We start from the raw sequence: 18,891 nt of genomic DNA on the forward strand, positions 1-18,891 counted from the left end.
CGCACCTCATTGGTATTACAACGAGCTCGCACCCTACTAAAGCATTACACTTTTCTTTGGTTGAACCAGGAGAATGCAAAATGCAATGGACATTGGATAAGCCGAGTCCGAATCGGTTAGAATCCAATCAGTAGCATTTCGATCCAACTCGGATCTGGAACGGACCTAGAGATTTGGATCTTGTTTGAGCTGAGTCACTATACGTAGTAACTTCAGCTCACTTGATCCTTGTATTCCAGGCATAGTTTAAAGGCTAAAAAATGAGCTCCATCTGGTTCAACCATATCTATAGTAGGGTTCTTAGCCCTACCAAAAATATCCATAAATTTCCATGTCGTTGACATTAATCCAACGAGATTCAGCAGATACAATTCACAAGGCAATGGAATATCCGTCAGATATTTAGGTGCAGTTTAAGCCCTAAGGCAGAATATGCAGTAAAATTGAAAGAGATCACCTTAAGTATGCACGTCAAGCACACATCGCAGACAGCCACCTTCATGCATCAGGTGGAAGGCCTCATTTATCTCCCCGAGGGTCATATTGTGGGTGATGTACTCGTCCACTTTAATTTCCTGAAAAAGGAAAATAAAGGAAGAGACGCTACATATATCATTTTTTACTACCAATAAACTGTAAAAGCAGTGGAGATTTTAGGCTTGGCAACCAAGTGAAAAAGGAGAAACCAACTAGAAAAGCCTTTCAGAAAGGAGAGTCCTGATCAAATGGGGCAGGGCAAATGCGTGCGTGACTGGTGGGCAAGAAGCTGAAGTGTGTGAGTGCAGGAGAAACAACTACATGTTCTGACTAGCAATAGACAGTAATGAAAATACAATGGAGTCACTAGAATACCTTCTTAAGATACTTCTCTACGAGCCAAGGCACTTGAGAGCGGCTCTTGAATCCACCAAAGGCTGTTCCTTTCCAAACACGTCCTGTGACCAGCTGAAAAGGCCTTGTAGAGATCTCCTGACCAGATGCTGCGACACCCACAATAACCGATGTTCCCCAACCCTGAAGCAAATGGGTATTATTGTAGGTGACAGCTGTTTATCCACAAAGAGAACTTTCACACACTCATAAAATACATAATCTTACCTTATGACAACATTCTAGAGCAGCCCTCATCACAGAAACATTTCCTATGCACTCGAAACTGTAGTCAACGCCACCATCAGTGAGGTCGACAAGAACCTGCTGTATTGGTTTCTCATGCTCTTTTGGGTTCACAAATTCTGTGACACCAAACTTCTTTGCTGCATGCGACAGTAATATTCACATAAAATTTGAGAGAAGTTTAAAAACTCCAACCATAAATACCATTTGAAAAAAAGGTAATTTAATAATATAAAATTAGGACAGATCTTTGAATTGAGAATCTTAGCTCCTCCAATAAAAAAATCTCATTCATCAATGTGGAAAGGAATCCAATCTACCCAATAACTTTAAAATGCTTAACAAAAGAACCTAAGCAGAGTTATTTAGAATAGTGTACCTCAACTTTTCTGCTCTATGGATTAAAACTAGGGCATAAATGAACCATACCTCTAGTTTTCTGCTCTATGGATTAAAACTAGGGCATAAATGAACCATATATTGCAGAAGGACCTCTTTCTTTCTGGCAACCTTCAAATGCCATTGTTTTTGGGTCCTTACATAGTATAAAAGGCTCAAGGTAGAATCCAGTTCTAGTCATGGGTTCTTGTAATGAGGTGCAAGATGCTCTAAAACTCTACTCCATTACAACATAAACTCAAATCAAATGAGACAAGGACAGAGAGATGAAGCACAAAGTTAGCGCCAAAACTATAAGAAGGCTACGGCCGCCTACTGATAGCTAAACTATAGGAACCCTACACCCCCACTATGGCCGCCCTGTGAGCTATCAAGCTCTTGATGGGACATTTTCTCATTCTACGAGACTGACAGTAGCACTACATCCAAACATGGAATTGAATAGAGAACTGTTCCCAATTCCAAAACTTGCTAAAAATGCAATTGTCTCTCACATAGGCATACCCAAAAGTATAGATGGACTGGAAGAAGAAGGATCCTTTCCTCCTGGAACCAGCTCATCTCTTTTATCGTCCCTACCAAAAAAATAAAATGCATACCAAAGAGATATATGGATTATAGAAATCCATGCTGGAAATGCATAGGTTTTGCTAGAAATGACACGTCGATAACAGCAGGGTGATTTCACTTCAAAAAACTCTTTTATCAAGGATAAAGCAAGGTTGTTAAATTCAAGTTGTCATACAAGCCAAGGTCCAAACTTAATATAGGTAGCTCACATCATTTACTCTTAAGAACAATTTCCAAGGGAAAAGTAGTATATAGATTATAGAGAATTGGAATAAATGTCAAGTGGAGATCTGAAAAATGAAAAAATAAGCTATTTTAAAAACTCGTTACAAGTAAGAACCTTCCCAAAGGAAGTGATCAACCATACAATCAAAATTGATTACTTCAGGACCTATTTGAAATGTGAAATGGCTTAATCATGCTGCGACTCATGAATTAAAATTACTTTTGGGTAAAAGATATCAAGATGCCTGAGAATAGTAAAAGATATACCAACATCAAATTTTTTGCTGTCTAGATCAACCCCAATTATGCGAGAAGCACCAGCTGATCTTGCACCCTCTGCAACCTGTCAAAGTGAGAAGCAGATAACTTTTCAAAAGTCAACATAGCACCAGTATAGCCATTCGAAAAAAAAACATAGCACCAGTATATCACAGCTAAGAGGTGCTTGTTTGACAACCTACCGCAAGGCCAACAGTTCCAAGGCCAAAAACAGCAACAATGGAACCTGGTTCTACCTTTGCCGTGTTCCAAACTGCTCCAAGACCTAAAGATAGCACTATACATCAGAAAATGGAGAAAAACACCCAACCAAAACCAATATTCAAACTAGAGTAATGCAGCCACAAAAAAGGTGATGATAAATTCGCACCCCCTGTAGGAGAATTCGCACCCCTTTTAATGTGATTTGACGTGAAAAAACGTTAAAGTTTGGCACAATTCACGTTATAAGGGGTGCGAATCATTCTACAGGGGGTGCGAATTTATCATCTCCCCACAAAAACATACATGCACCAGAATATGAAGAAAACCATGGAAAATGGACCCTTTTGAATTATATTATTATTTTTCCCAGATAAAAAAAGCCATATAAATGAAATAAAAAATGTAGCCAAAATACTTCAAACATAAGGCAGTCTGACAAGCAATGGATGAAAAAAACAGTTGTTATAATTAAGTTGAACTCGTGGCTTAAACTGCATAGAACAGAGACATCCTTTGTTTTACCTTGCAAGTGAACAAAGACATCCTTTGTCTTACATATAGAAAGCTAGAACATGGATGTAGCACATACAACCCTATGAATGATAGCACTACAAGGATCGCAGGATATGGACCACAATTTCAAAACTCCCCTGCATCATTGACTCCCCCGCGTCAACTCTCTTTTTACCTTGGATGCCTTCTTGTCCAAGTCTGCATTTTGCCCTACAAAGTCAATCAAAACTCCTCCGACTCTCCCAAGTTATGACTGCATCAATCGAGTGCTTGGCACCATCAACCGAGTACTTGACCGTGTTGTGCGAAGTCGACTAGGATTTGCTTTGGCTACATTCTGAACCACATCCACATTTTGAAACACTGATATGGACTTTAACAACAAATGGGGAATTTAGAGTAAAATCCATGTAATCAACTACTTGGAAAAGAAGAGCAGAAAGCGCTGCCAGCCCCTTCTAGAGTAATTGCATTTTGTTTGACAGCAAGGCGGGACAAAGTTTTGACCATCAATCATTTAATCAACAGAAATCGGAGGTTGCAGAATTTGTGCAGCAAGTGCTCTAGTGCTGAGGAATCCGTAAATCCCCTGATCCACTACCTAGTTGCAACAGAGATTTGGGACTGTATTATCCATATTTTGATGCCATTAAGTGAAAATAAAATCAATCGACTCTGTTGGATCATGTTGAAATAGGTCTATACGAGTAATAAGACCATTTTTGTATTTATTTTTTTATTAATATAAAAGTTTGTTTAGAGAGGGAATCAATCTCTTCTTATTATTCATCATAACTTGGTATTAAAGCAGAAGTTTTTTTTGAATCGATCCGCATCAATTTCTCCTTTTTGTCCTTTGCACACCAAAGGGTGATGTCATAGTATCATCCGAGCGACGACAGCAACCGTACGACCATGCCTTGAAGTTTGAAGCAGGTACAGTTTGATGAAGGGTGATTTCACAAGTTTTTTGGGAATTTTTTAGGATGTTTGGATGTCCAATGAGCTGTTATCTCGAAAAATCCAAAAAAGAAAATTTGAAATATTGGAATGATCTGCTCAATCTAGGGTTTGCAAAAGTGGAGATTGTGAATGTTTCGTCAGAAATAAAAATCTTGAAAGGAAAAAATACTGATCTAGTGTGATTTGGAGAAGTATGGAGCGGGTTGTGACGATTTCGCTATATACACCCTACCGCCCCTACAAAATTTGTGTTTGTTGGTTGTAGTAGGGAAAAATGTTGCAGTTGGTACACCTGTTCGGGGTGTGGCCGAAGGTTATCTCATGCCCAACTAGGGTTGGTTGAGTTTTCAAAAGACCAAGATGTTGGCTAGTGTGAGTTTGAAGGTTGTCAGTATTGTTACCGAGATCCCGGAATTTGGATCTCGTATCATAGGGATGAATGACACCCTAATATCAAGATCACGATAGTCAAATTGGAAGGAACTAAACTAATTGGAGTGATCATAGTCGCCCAAAATGTACATCGACGAGTGAGAAAGGCTAGGATACTTGACTGGGCAAGTCCAGAAGCCATCTATTGAGGATTCTTCCCATGCCAAGTGGGAACATGAGAATCTGATGATCATGTCATGGCTAGTTAGGTCTGCGTGACCTCAGACTCACCAGACTAAGATGTTTCTTTCCATTACCAAAAAGATCAGGGATCGTGCGGCCAAGTTGGTATATAGCAGAGAAAGAACCTTGCCAGAGTTTATCAAGTCTGGCAAGATTTGCACCTCTTTGTTGGGGGAGAAGAGTGTTGTTCAATACTTCGTGGTTCCTCAAAGGGGTGTAGGAAGAGTTGGATCACTATCAGACTATTGATTGAGTAGAACTGAGTAAATGAATTCCTTCCTGGTTTTTTTTTGTTTTTGAAAAGTGAGTTCCATCCTGGTTTAAACCAGTTCAGGATTTAAACCAGTTCCTTCCTGGTTTAAATCCTGAATTTGAGACAAATAGGAATTAGATACTCAATAGGGATCTTTCGGGTTTAAGAGAGGTTTATTGCCTAGAACAAAGTGAAGAAAGCAAAAGGATCTTCATGCAATAACCCCGAAGTGACAAGAAGTGGTAAGAGATGGCAATAAGAACACAAGGATAAGGACAACAACCTAAACTGCATCATTCAAAAAAAAAAGGACAGCCACCTCTCCACCACTCAGTCACCTCAACCAAGTACCGCATGTGCCACCTCATCTTCCAAACATGTTGGCTTCGGTCCAGCAGATATTGTGCATCAAAGCCGCCTTCTACTATCTCAGCTGGAGAGTGCAGCAGTCTTTGCCTCATCTGTGTATGTTCAGTAAGGTATCCAGCCTTTGCACATCACACTGACTCTCCCTCTTGGGTTAGTGACTCTGGAGCTTTTGATCATATGACAGATGTGTTTTCCTTCTTTTCCTTGTACCTGCAGGATGAGACAAAGTCCATGATGGCTCCTTATCTCCTATATCTAGGATATGAGACATCACCCTAAGTAATTTGCCTATCTATGTCCATTACTCTTCACGTTCATCAGCTTGGGACTAATCTCTTGTCTGTTAGCAGCTTTATCTGAAATCTTAATTGTGGTGATATTCTTTCCTGATCGCTGTGTTTTTCAAGATCTGACTTTGGGAAAGATGATCGCTGTGTACTTGTCCTTAACTCATCCTGACATCACATATGCTATCAATGTGCAATCAAAACATGCATGCTACAAGGACATCATGTCTTGCAGTTGTTAAGAAGATTCTGAGGTACTTAGCAACTCTTGGAAATGGCTTATGTTTAGTAACCAGATTACCTACGAGTGGAAGCCTACACTGACGCTGACTGGGTTGGATCAGTTGACGATCATTAGTCTACTTCTGGCTATCGTACATGAGTGGGAGACAACCTTTTGACTTCGCAGAGCAAGAAGCAATTAGTGGTAGCAAAGTCCAGTGAAAAGTCGAATATAGAGCAATGTCTCAGAGAATCACAGAGTTGTTTGGATTGCATAATATTATGTTTAAATTTGAGATAGAAACTGAAAGACCAACGCGCTTTTGTTGTGATAATAAGGTGTCATCAACAAACATTGCTCACATTCTTGTTCAACAGGATCAAACCAAGCAAATTAAGGTGGACAGACACTTTTTTTGAAAGAGAGTCGCCTCCAAAGAAGTTTGTCTACCATTTGTGAAGACAGGAAATCAATTAGTAAAGGCTCTTACTAAGTGTGTATCGAGTCCAAAGCTGCATTCTATATTGAGCAAATTAGGCATGTATGATATGTGTGAGTGTATGTATACAAAACTCCATGTTGAAAACAATAAAGACTCCAATGGAGAACTGCAATAAAAAAATGTCCATCAGATAAAATGCCCCAACAATGCAAGGTCTATAATTGACTTGTATGTAGGGAGACAATTTTATGACAAACAGCATCCCCAAGACCCCAATAATGCAAAGTGCATTCACACTCAAAAATAACCAAGAAGATGTCAATATGCTTAAATCACAGCAATGTCACCAATTACTCAAAAATCTTCCTTACGCTTTAAACTAAATGCGAAAAGAACCATGACTTGAATTACAGGATTCAATGGCATCATCAAATAGAGCATAAATTAGAAAGCTGTCAAAAAACCAGAGAATAGAAAACAAATAGCAAAATAATCAAGCATCTACAAAAGTTGAAAAATCTTAATATGACCTTCAAAACATGAAGAGAGAGAGAGAGAGAGAGAGAGAATTAATCACCTGTTGGAACACCACAACCCAGCAGACAAACTTTGTCCAGAGGGGCTTTCGGATCAATCTTAGCAACACTAACATCATGTACCACCGTATACTGGCTAAACGTCGACGTTCCCATGAAATGATAGATAGGAGTCCCATTTACAGAGAAACGACTCTTGCGATCGTTCATCATGACACCGACTCCGGTGGCCATTCGCACTTTTCCACAGAGATTCGTCTTTCCCGATTTACAAAACTTACATTCTTTGCATTCAGCTTGGTAACAAGGTATAACATGATCTCCTGGCTGAACATCAGTTACTCCTTCGCCCACACTCTCAACAATCCTGTAGGATCATCAAATATCAACCGTAAATCGTTACTCTCAGATCAAAATAATCTGAAAATTACACACTCTCAACAGCCCATTAGGGTCGTCAACCCTAAATCGCTACTCTCAGATCAAAATTATCAGAAATCTGAAAATTAAACTCTCTCAGCAACACCATAGGATCAAATCTCAACCCTAAATCTCTACACTCTCAGATTAAAATAACCAGAAATCTGAAGATTGCACACCCTCAACAACATCGTAGGATCAAGCGTCAACCCTAAATCTCTACTCTCGGACCAAAATAACCAGAAATATGAAAATTACACTCTCTCTCAACAACACCGTAGGATCAAGCATCAACCCTAAATCTCTACTCTCAGATCAGAATAACCAGAAATCTGAAAATTACACACTCTCAACAACACCGTAGGATCAAATCTCAACCCTAAATCTCTACTCTCAGATCAAAATAACCAGAAATCTGAAAGTTACACACTCTCAACAACACTGCAGGATCGAATCTAAACCCGAAATAGCTACTGTAAGATCAAAATAATCGGAAATCTAAAAATGAGACATAACAACCCTGTAGGGTCGAATTTCAACTCGAAATAGCTACTCTCAGATCAAAATAATCAGGAATCTGAAAATTACACACTCTGAACAACTCTATAGGATCAAATCTCAACCCTAAATCACTACTCTCAGATCAAAATAATAAGAAATCTAAAAATTACTTGAAGCAGATTGATAGGAAAAAATAAAGAAAATAAAATTACCCCGCTGCCTCATGGCCGAGAATGCAAGGGAAGAGACCCTCTGGATCCTGGAAAAAAAAAATTTAAGAATAGATTAGTTAGAATTTATGGATCTTGATTAACTTTGTTTTAGAGAACATTGAATCTGATCGAGAAATGGAGGGATAGATGGACGACCTTGCCACTCCAAGTGTACGCATCGGTGTGGCAGAGAGCGGTGTAGAGGATCTTGATTCGAACCTCGCCCGCTTGTGGTGGGGCCACCTGAACATCTTCGATCACTAGAGGCTTATTCGCCTCCCAAGCAACAGCAGCTTTTTCATCAACAAAAAAATGATAATAGCAGAGTAAGAAACTGAGATGAATGAGTAAGAAAGTAAAATGAATGAGAGAGTACCTTTGCAGGTGATGACTTCACCTTGGGTGGCCATGGCTTTTTCTTTTCTCGATCTGTTTCTATGACTGAGGATATAGAAGAGAGAGAGGGTAAACAAAATGATAGATAAGGTATATGTGTCCCCTTTTCTTACTTCAGACAGCCCCCTCGAGTTTTTTTTTGCGACTACTCAGTAGTACTCACGGTCGAGGGGCTGTCCCAAGTAAGAAGAAGGGGTGAATATATCATTACTCTAATCTTATTACCTGGAAAAGAAAAATTAACTCGCTCTTTGATTTGGGATCAATGATATACTATGCTATGAAGTTTTATATTAGTAGTGCTTGCATCGTGGGTCTAATGGCAAAATAATTCCAACAAAAAATGGAAATTTCTATGGGAATTGGCCAACTGAACATGGAGGAAGGGAAGTTGGAAAGAATAAACGAAGAAAAGAAAATGAGCAACACTCATGTCGAATGTGTAGAATACAAACAAACCCTACCTTGCTTCTTATCCTTACGTGTGATTTTTTTTCAACTTTCTTCCTATCTTTCACATCTTTTTTTCGACTTCTTCTTCTAATTTTTCTTTCCCGACCTTAAATTACCTTCTTCTCTTTTGATTTTTCTCTATTCCTCATAAATTTCTGGTGTTTTATCGGATCTCTATTTATTTTAGTTTCTAATGGTTTTTCGTCATTAAGTTCCTAGCTGAGGTTGTGTTTTCTTTACAGAGGTGAACGAGGTGTAGTCGTTGATAGAAAACAGAAACTTGTTGCTTCAAGGCGTGATATCACTTTCCTTAAGACAAGATTCGCCTCCACTAGTAGTGTGCAAAGGGGATTCGCGAATTGCTTCCAAGATACAATGAAGCCTAGTAGGGAAGCCCTACTAATGTTTGATGACGCGTAACACTAGCGGAATCAAATCCGAAATGCCCTTCCGAAATTTCAAGCCTTAAAGAATTTTCTAGATAATGTTTCTGCAGAAAAACAATATCTAGAACAGAAAACAAAAGAAAAACAGTATGTAGGGATTTTGTAGAAGTGTAGAAGAGAGTGTAAAGTCTGTCAGAATTGCCAATTCGTCTTCCTATATGAAATGACTGAATTCTGCATATTTTGTAGACCACCTGGTGTATTTTCAGTGTGAAAACACCTCTACAGGGCACCTTTCTAGAATGTTTGAAATCTGACCGTTAGATCGCACCCATTGATATTGAACGGTCCTGATCGATCCTAGAGGTGACTGTTGGTTTGAGTAAAACCTCTCTCCAACCCAGTCATCGTTAGATCAACCATCTATGGTGTGGATCGCACCCCCTTGGCACTTAACCTTTGGGGGAAGGGACACCACCCATTTGATCACACTCTTTGACCGTTAGAGTTATGGGCCCGTTGGGCCGGATCCACCTTCATCTTGATCCAATGGTGCAAATCAAATCTGAAGTGCAAAGTGCGCCTAAAAAAGTGTCACTATGCGCCCTATAGCCCATTGCCCACGCCGCGCGCGCGTGCGCTTGTGCGAACGGTGCGTTGCACCGTCCCGCGGGTCCAACTATGGGTTCAACCCAATGTGCAATCAACAAGTATTAGAAAAGTATAGTGCTTTATAAGCCCTTATCTTTCCTTTTTCTCATCAGAACTATCTTTTCAACTACACTTCTACATCTTTTTGTAAAAGTAAATCTTTCCAAGAAAACATTTTCTTTTTACCAAACGCTTTTGATAAAATATTTTCCAAAACACTAAAACATGCAGAATACATGATTTTGAAAATCCAAAATCACTAATACGAGGTATATAACAAGAAGCTTGCAAAGGCTAGAGGTTGGATTCTCTAGTACTGTTGGCGTTATGCTTATCCTTTTTACATTCTCTACAGGCATGCCATTCACCCCATACTTTTATTTTATTTTATTTTATTTTTGATTTGAAAGAGAGAGACAGAAACATCTATGTTGATTTGGGTTCTTTCCTACAGAGATTTTTCTTTTGGGTTTCACCCTTGGTGGTTCAAGCAGCAAAGAGTTCGAATTACTTTACCAGTGAAGCAGTAACCGCTAGCAGAAAGAATGGATAGCAAAGCTGTGAGGATGACGGAGTTGATCCTAAAGAAGCTAGATGTAGAGGATCATGCCCTTCTCGGTGCGGTTTGTGTCTCGTGGAAATTGTTTGTAGCAGAGATACACAAAGTTCCTCTTCTACTGGTCAACGATTATCATTGAGACATAGTTTAGAATGGTTCTACAGTCTGACGGGAAGGGTTTCAGGTTACCTAATCCGGGTGCTCCCGGGAAGGTGTTGTGGATGTTTTGAAAAAATGGTTGATAATAGATTTGGACTTTCTCTTTAATCCATTTGAAGTACTCAAATCCCACTTTCACCACTTTGGGAAGAAATTTGGTGCGATGAAAGCATTCCAACAGTCCTTAGCGTGGCTATTTATCATCAGTAACATCCCAACTACAATGGATGCATGATTGTAGGCTGTTATGAAAGTGCAAAGATTGGTTTCTATACATTAGGAGATGAAACATGGAGTCTATGAGGAGGAGGAGGAGGAGAAGTGAGGATCTCATATTTTATGAGGGTGAGTTTAATAATATTCAAGATCTCTTGAGCATATCATTCCTCTCTTAATCTTAATCGTGGATACAAAAAAGTTTCCTAAGAAATTTTTTTCCATGACACATCTTTTACCTGCAATCCAAACAGGGCATAGTGCATTCAAACAGGGCCTTAGTGCATTTATTCTCCAAAATGCATTATAGATTTTGTACCGTATAGTACATAGAGCATCTGCATATTCAATGGATCAGATTCAACTCAGAGATTCGATAATACGGTATAACCATCCCTTGATCCGTCAATTGTTGATAAAATTCTACACGAGAAACAGGTGCTCTCTAAATATATGGAAGGTATAAATTCAAGAGGCAAAAATGGAGGGCAAAAATCAATATCTATACAACTCTTAAAGCCTTTTGGGACTTCGTCAGGTGCTTTGCCCTCTTGTAATTACAACTGTGTCCTGGCTTTTACCCTTCTGTAATTCCATTTGTATCCTACTTTCTACATGGAATTATCGTCATTTTCACCCTTGCCTTTCCCTTAGTTTGTAGGGGTGTCAACGGATCCACTTCGGATCTTATCCACGTATGTCTTAGTCATGATCCATTCAATTTTTTTATTGGTCGGATCGAATTAGGAGTGTTCTTCGGAACCTACTTCCTACGTCTCGGTCACGATCCGTTTCAAATTAGACCGTCCATCGGAGTGTCCTAGCAAGTCCTACTTACACTTTACACCGTTAAAATTCTCAAAAGAGGGCGAATGCAAATGTGACCATTAGCTGTGAGCGTGAGTAATAGGGGTGGGCTAGGGCTTGCAGTCAATGCGTAGAGAAGGATGAGAGGAGGGTGACCCGAAACTTGAGAGAGATGAATGAAAAACCAAGGTCAACTTTGCATATTCAAGTTTTCATTATTCTTTCTTCTTTCCAAGCTTTAAACATGCAATCTACTTGAAGGAGATCTCCCTAGGCATACTTGTACACATTTATTTGGAGAGAAGAAGTGTGGCGAAGTGGTGCATCAGCCCTACTCGAAGGATTCACAAATCTATTTGTTAAAAAAGGAAAACGGATCCGATTGAACCCGTGGACTGTAAAGCTCTGGAGTTTGGAGAGCATTTTAAGTGTTGTAAAAAGGCACTTTTCACCTTTCAAGAAGATACTAAGTTGAACCACAAGTGGCTGCTTGTGACAGTGGCTTAGGTAGGGGTGCAACTCGGGTCAGGTTGGGTCGGGTTGAGGCCAACGCGAACCCGACCCAGGGAACCATTTACTCAACCTGAACCCAGACCTCGACCTGACCCGAGTTCGAACCAGACCCAACCCGAGTAACTCTTTTTTCCAACCAAACCCAACCCTAGTCCTACCTGACCAAACCAGCTTTTTTTTAAGGTTTAATTGATTAAAATATGATAAAAAAATTTTAAAAATGTCTGGTTTCACTCAGTTCGGGTTGCCCACGCCCTCAACCCGAACCCGACCCGAACGATTCCCTACCCGACCAGACTTTTTTCTAGTTGAACATGACTCGAGTTGCACCCCTAGGAGTAGCCCTAGAGGTATAGGCCGAACCACTATAAATCGGTGCACATCTCCATCTCTCTCCTTTCTACTTGCACTTCATTTTGTGTTTATCTTGAATCTTCTCTTTATCACTTCACTATTATCATCCGGCTGATTGATTTCCTTTTCTAAACCCAAAGATTTAAAAGAGGAAGTATTAAAAAGGACTGAGAATTTTTTAAATAGCACCACTTCACCACTCTCGTTTGCCTACCTGGACATCAGCCCATGTGCACTAAAACCTCTCATTGGATGATCCTAGCCCTTCAACTTATTGCCTGTAAAATTCCCAGTTCAAGTAAAAAAAATTGCTGCCTTACCCCCCACAAAATGGGCGATAGATGAATGGGTTTGACCCTGATGGACCCCCACCAACGCAGATTGTGACGATCTGTTTAATCTTACACGAGCGAAGTTTTGTAGCCCTCTTTGAAGACTGAATTTGAGTGGACCCTACCATTAAAAAAAATCTCCACTCTCCAATCAATAGCCATTATTATAAATGGATTGGTAAAGAAGCAAAGGCCAGAAATCTAGTAACTTTTGAGGTATTCTGCCCAGCATTCACATGAAGAAGGGGAGGGGTGGCCCACGCTATAAGATATTTGTGGGCCCTACCACCATTTGGTCAAGGTAGGGCGGCTAAAAAATTTCGCCCTATCTTATTTCAGTGGGTCCCAACCATCCAAACAAAACTGGTAAGTATGTGAAAAATATCACACACAATAGCATCCCGATATTGTTATTGTCGTCGTGACGCACTTGGGCTGTTTTGGCTTTTTCCAGCACCCCATGTGGCCAATGGTTTTTTTGTTCTTTGAAAGGGTGGGAGTCATTCATTTGATCAATAATCTGGCCAAAAACCATTTACTAACGTTTATCAACAAGAAACTGTCTAAATTACAATTGCTTTAAAAAATTATGGGAAAATTCCGTTTACACCCCCCTCTAGTTTCTGACACATTCAATTCTAACCCTGACTTTCAAAACGTGACAAGTACACCCCCAGAGGTTTCATAACATGACAAGTACACGCCCTCCGTCAACGGTCCCTCAGTTTAACCTGACGGAAAGATTGAAACTAACCGTGGTTAATATTTTGAGGATAGAAATACCCTCATTTGTAGAAGGATTATTGCCGCACCTCCAGCCACCGCCGTCACCTCCACCACAAACAATGAAACCTCACCCCATGGCTACATCAAACCCACATTTCAAGAAAAAAACATTAATAAAAACAAAACAAAAAAGCCCTACAATATTAGGGTTTATGTGCAAATCATGATAAGGGTGTGAACGAAGACAAATAAAACTCCTAAATTGAGGGTTTATATTGATAAATAGACAAGGGTCTGAATCAAACCCTAATTTTCAGTTTTCATGTCTGAAAACCCTAATTTTCAATTAGGGAAGATGACGGCATTTTGATCATTTCCGCCTTGCCATCTACTCCGTCACGTTAAAAAAGCTTTAGGGGGCGTACTTGTTACGTTTTGAAAGTCAGGGTTAGAGTTTAATGTGTCAGAAACTAGAGGGGGTGTATCTGTATTTTTCCGAAAAATTATTATACCTATTTTACCTGTTCTCAATAACCTCTAGAGATTTAAAAGCCCAAATATAAAACAAATTAATATTAAACAATAGAATAGCCTTTGATAACATTGACAATGTTATTGCTCCCGTGGGCTCATTTTTTTGCACGTAAATCAAATTTTACACCAATTTTCCACTAAAAAGCAGGCGCAAAATGAAAAATTGGCGTAAAATTTGTTTCAACCATTTTACATAAAAATAATTGTTTTACGCCCATTTTCAATAGAAAGAAATTGGGCCTTTGTAAGATGGTCTAACCCATCTTAGATGTGCAATTTTTAACTGTCGGATTAGGGTTTGTTGATCTAGTGGGCCATCACTAGGCTAACCTTTGCATTTGGGTCAACCGCCTTTGGAGAACCAAAGCCATTGATCAAATAATCAAACTACACGGAGACCAAAGACGAGCAACATAAATCTTCATAAAGGCCGCGTGATGAGGCCTTTTCAATGGAGAGAATCTATACTCTAATACTTTATTTTGTGCAATAGAATCAATATTCTAATAGAATCTATACTCTCACCTTTATTTTCCAAAAGGATACCCATTTTGCAAGTGTTTTCTATTCTAATACTTGCTCACCCAAAACAAGAGAACACACATATTAAGGTCAGAAATTGATCTGAACCCTCTAAGATTTGCTATTGGGGCCCACAAGATGGACAGAGCCAAATATTTTCTTGTAGTGGGGTCACGTAGGACCCACACATTTTTTGACTATAGCAATGATTGATTTGCTTTTTGTTCTTTCCCTCTCATCGAATACAAATATGTTAGGAAGGGAGATGTAAAAAGGAAAAGTCGGAAAGTTCTGCCAAAATCTTCTGTGATTTTGTGAAGTAAAAGCCCAGAACAATTCCCCCCGCGGCGGGAAAAAACCCAAGCCTGTAAGAAAATGTCAAATAAAAAAGGCCATTAAACATTTGGCATAACATGGGATAGGCATCAACATAAACATTAAAAATAGAAAGTCGAGGTTCTAAAAAAAAACAGTACTTGAGCATGTGGCCGATGGACCATGGAAAGGCTGCTTCTCCCACAAATTTCTACTTAGTCTCAAATCAATTATGCTAATTTATGAAATCACATCTCAGGAACATGAATGGAGTAGAAAGCCCTTTCCACTTTGAAAGAGGAACTACACAGTTACAAATTGCGGGTGCCTCTAGTTGGCGTTGTATAATGAAGCAATCCATGACATGTGATGCAGATAATAGGCCAATAAGTGGCATATTTGCCCATTATTGGCCTACTTGGGTTTTCTACTTAGGTTTATTTTTCACCTTATTTTTCTCCTTAGGCACCCCCCTCTATTAGTGTTATTCTCACGTGCAGCTTCTGCCGAGTAGAAGAACAACAACTGAAAAAGAAATACAAAATCAGAAAGAAAGGGGAAAAAATAGCACTTTCTCTCTCTACCCTTTCTCTCTCTTCTCTCATCTCATTTTCTCTCTCCTCACCTGAGCCATTTCCACTCAAAATTGAGTTTCGCCCTCAACACGTAAGTTGTTCGTGACAACTTTTAGCCTTTGATTCCATCAAATTCAGACTCTGAGATGGACGCTCCAGAGTTAGAGACTCGTTTGATTGCCGATATCGACATCGTTGCGCATGATGATTCTGAGATTTCTGCCGCATCGATTGCCGATCATCTAGAGCATGAGCTTCACTCTTCTGAGGCAGATATTGTGGCAGATCCACGTGAAGCTGATCCATTGCCTGAGTCTGAGCCGAGTGACCAGATCATTGAGGCATTACCAGAGCATACACAGCACGAGCTGATCATTGAAGATGCTGATTCCATAACATTCCATGAGCACACTGATAGCATTGCTTCTCCAGTAGATGCCCCGATCGAGATGATTATGGAGGTCGAGCCCGCCGATTTCAGTACACAAGATGACCATCTTGATGCTGAACACAGATTGATACTGCCCATAGCTGTTTTGTCGATCCAGGAGTACGTTGCGATATTCCCAGCCAGTTTACTTCTCCAGCGCAGATTCTGTTCGCATGAGTCTACATGGGCACTTTCTTCCCTCTTCTTCCGCCGACCTTGGAGATAGGGGTGGACATGGTTTCCGTTAAAACCGAAGAACCGAACCAAACCGGCTGGTTCTGGTTCGGTTCGGTTCGGTTCTGGTTCAGAGATCTGGGAACCGGTGGCTTTCAGTTCTGGTTCTGGGTTTTGGGACGTGGAACCGAGAACCGAACCAAGAAAAAAACAATATGCCATTTAAAATTCGTGAAAGAATTGGCCGGTACCTTTATTGCAATCCAAACAGGGTCTATTTGAGTAAGTTGTGGACACGTGACTGACTTTCCCTTTTTTAATCCCTACAACAGCTGGTGCATTAAATAGGGGCCCACTTAACCGAGAAAAAAAAAAAACAATATGCCATTTAAAATTCGTGAAATGCCAAAAAAATTGGGGGGTGTTTATATCATTCTTAAGGCTAACAATTTGTTAATTCTAAAAGAAACAAAACAAGGGGTTGCAGCTATCATTTTCTAACTCTTAATTCTAACTTTTTTAGACAAAAGAAAGGAAAAACTAAGAAACATTAGTTTTTTTTTTCATTCTCTCCTCTGAAACGCCTCACTCTCTCATGCTCTCCGCTAGGGTTTCTCGACGCTTGAGATTCGGCTTCTAGCACGATTCAAAATTCGCCTCACTCTCTGAGGCGCTCCGAACATCCTTTTCGCTGCAAATCGCACTTGACTTTCACGATTCAAAATTTCTCATCTTTTTTGAGGGATTTGTGATCTCTCATAAGGTTTTCTGATTTCTTCTCCAATCGGTGCCGGAATTTTCTGGAGATTGAGCTTTTGAAGGGCTTAGTGTAAGAGGATTTAGTATTTCTTGATGTTTTTCTTCATTCAAAGACAGATTTTTAGTTTCTAGATTTTGCGTTTCTTCTGCAAATTTGTTAAGAAATCATGTATTCTTTCTGATTTTTGCCTCTGACTCATTCTAGTGCAGTTGCAAAAGTAGTTCTATTTCCACTGTTCGTCCGGCAACTCCGGGCCGTGAAGAAGAAGAAGAAGAAGAAGAACCCCAAAGGGTGGATATATAACAGCCTGTTAGTGTTTAGTACGAGACATTGAGGCATGTATTAGTGTTTAGTACGAAGCCTTTTGCATATAAACCAACTATTTTTTTACTTCTTGTAAACCGGAACCGAACCGAACCGATTAAATTCGGTTTGGTTCCAGGTTACATCAGTTCGGTTCTGGTTCTAGATTTTGAGAACCGACAGGCAGTGGTTCGGTTCTAGGTTTACCTCAGAACCGAACCGAACCATGTCCACCCCTACTTGCAGATGCTTCTCCCGATTGTCTCGAGCGTTAGACATTATGATTGCTTCCGCCGAATTACGCGTTCTACTACCTAGTGGATTGTTTACATCTTTGACCCAGGTGGACTAGAACTCGAGGGCGAGTTCTTTTTCAACCGGGGGAGAATGATGCAGATAATAGGCCAATAAGTGGCATATTTGCCCATTAGGATTTCTAGGCATTTATTTTCTATGTTATTTAGTTTTTAGGCTTTTATTTTCCATGTTATTTAGAATTAGGAAGTTTAGTCTTTTAGGAATTCTAATTTTAGTAGGTTTCTATCTTTTAGGCTGTTAGTTGCCTATATATAGGCCTATTTACAGCTTATTTTGTAACTTTTGATGATTATTGATATTGAATAAAGATTCTTCTCCCTCTAATTCTGGTTTTCTTCTTCTCTCTTCTGATTTCTTCTCTTCTCTCCCTAAATTCGTCTATTCTTCTGGTTATTTTCGTCTATTCTTTTGGTTATTTTCGTCTCTTCTTCCCTTATTCTTCTAATTCTATCCCCTTTCGTCTATTTCTCTTCCCTTTCCTCAATTTTTCTTCACGGTGCTGCATCAACATGGTTGTTCTGGTTGCTTTTGAGTAAAGCATCGCCGTATGAGGAAATCATAAGCGGCTGCATTTTCGGACTCAACTAATACCGCTCATCCCTTTTTCTCAATGCAATCATTTACTTTGCAGTCTCCTTTTCTTTTCTTTTTTTTTGAAAATTACTTTGCAGTCTCATAAAAAGAAGGAGAAGACTATTTTTCTAACTATGGTAGAAAGATAGATAACATGACTGAGAAAACTAAATACTTTATATTTGAAAGGAAAAGCCTTTCAGGTGGGGTTTCTTCTACCAAACAACTGAGTGTTTCTTCTGTGAACTCAAATAAGCAACTTGACTCCTTAAGTTTTCCAGCACCTCTAGCTATTTGAGAATGAATGCCAAATTATTTTTGGGAGAATGGGAGGTATGCGGCAGGAGCTTCTTTTCTGCCATTTTGGTTAATGGGAGTGATGGGAACTTACTGTCATGGTATGAGGACTCCCTTTGTATTATCATAGTTCCTACTAATGGGAATGGGAGCCCCAAATCGTCCTCCAATGGAGGAGTAAGTTTGGTTTTTTCGTGCTTGGCCCAAAATTTAGGAGTTTGAAGAGGGGTCAGTAGAGTAAGAAGATTGATCCCTTCAATAGAAGGATAGGTGAAGACTGAATATTTGTAACTGGTACTCATTGAAGGCCATTTGGACCCTGTTTGGTTGCTTGCTTGCAAAGGGGTAATTAGGATCTTTTACTTCCATTTCTGCACGCTAAGGTGTTAAGAGAAGGTAGAGGCACTTGGA

General features: G+C 39.7%; 2 protein-coding genes across 2 annotated transcripts in view; both read right to left on the reverse strand.

The window, feature by feature from the left end:
• Positions 1-272: 272 nt before the first annotated feature.
• Positions 273-8,864, reverse strand: HOT5 (GroES-like zinc-binding dehydrogenase family protein). Its single transcript, XM_077371135.1, has 10 exons — positions 8,749-8,864; positions 8,504-8,568; positions 8,284-8,420; positions 8,128-8,174; positions 7,036-7,361; positions 2,772-2,854; positions 2,578-2,653; positions 1,099-1,256; positions 853-1,014; positions 273-575 (listed from the first exon to the last, which is right to left on the reverse strand). Exons 2-10 carry the CDS (start codon positions 8,535-8,537, stop codon positions 459-461), a joined length of 1,140 nt encoding a protein of 379 aa, XP_077227250.1. The 5' UTR covers positions 8,538-8,568; positions 8,749-8,864; the 3' UTR covers positions 273-458.
• A 5,803-nt stretch (positions 8,865-14,667) lies between these two features.
• Positions 14,668-18,891, reverse strand: part of LOC143862647 (P-loop containing nucleoside triphosphate hydrolases superfamily protein) — a 31,990-nt gene continuing 27,766 nt past the window's right edge. Inside the window, exon 16 of the mRNA XM_077373717.1 lies at positions 14,668-15,100. The gene's annotated coding sequence lies outside the window, so the exon portion shown is untranslated. The remainder of the gene's footprint in view (positions 15,101-18,891) is intronic.

Source organism: Tasmannia lanceolata, unplaced genomic scaffold (genome assembly GCF_043159265.1).
Source record: "Tasmannia lanceolata isolate RefF3 unplaced genomic scaffold, GAP_Taslan_0.1 ptg000037l, whole genome shotgun sequence".
NCBI lineage: Eukaryota > Viridiplantae > Streptophyta > Magnoliopsida > Canellales > Winteraceae > Tasmannia > Tasmannia lanceolata.

Coding starts and splice junctions, on each gene's coding strand:
- HOT5 (XM_077371135.1), bottom strand. CDS start 8,537: ATGGCCACCCAAGGTGAAGTCATCACCTGCAAAG. Junction 8,175..8,283: donor CGTACACTTGGAGTGGCAAG/GTCGTCCATCTA, acceptor TTTTTTTTCCAG/GATCCAGAGGGTCTCTTCCC. Junction 2,654..2,771: donor TTGGAACTGTTGGCCTTGCG/GTAGGTTGTCAA, acceptor TCACTTTGACAG/GTTGCAGAGGGTGCAAGATC.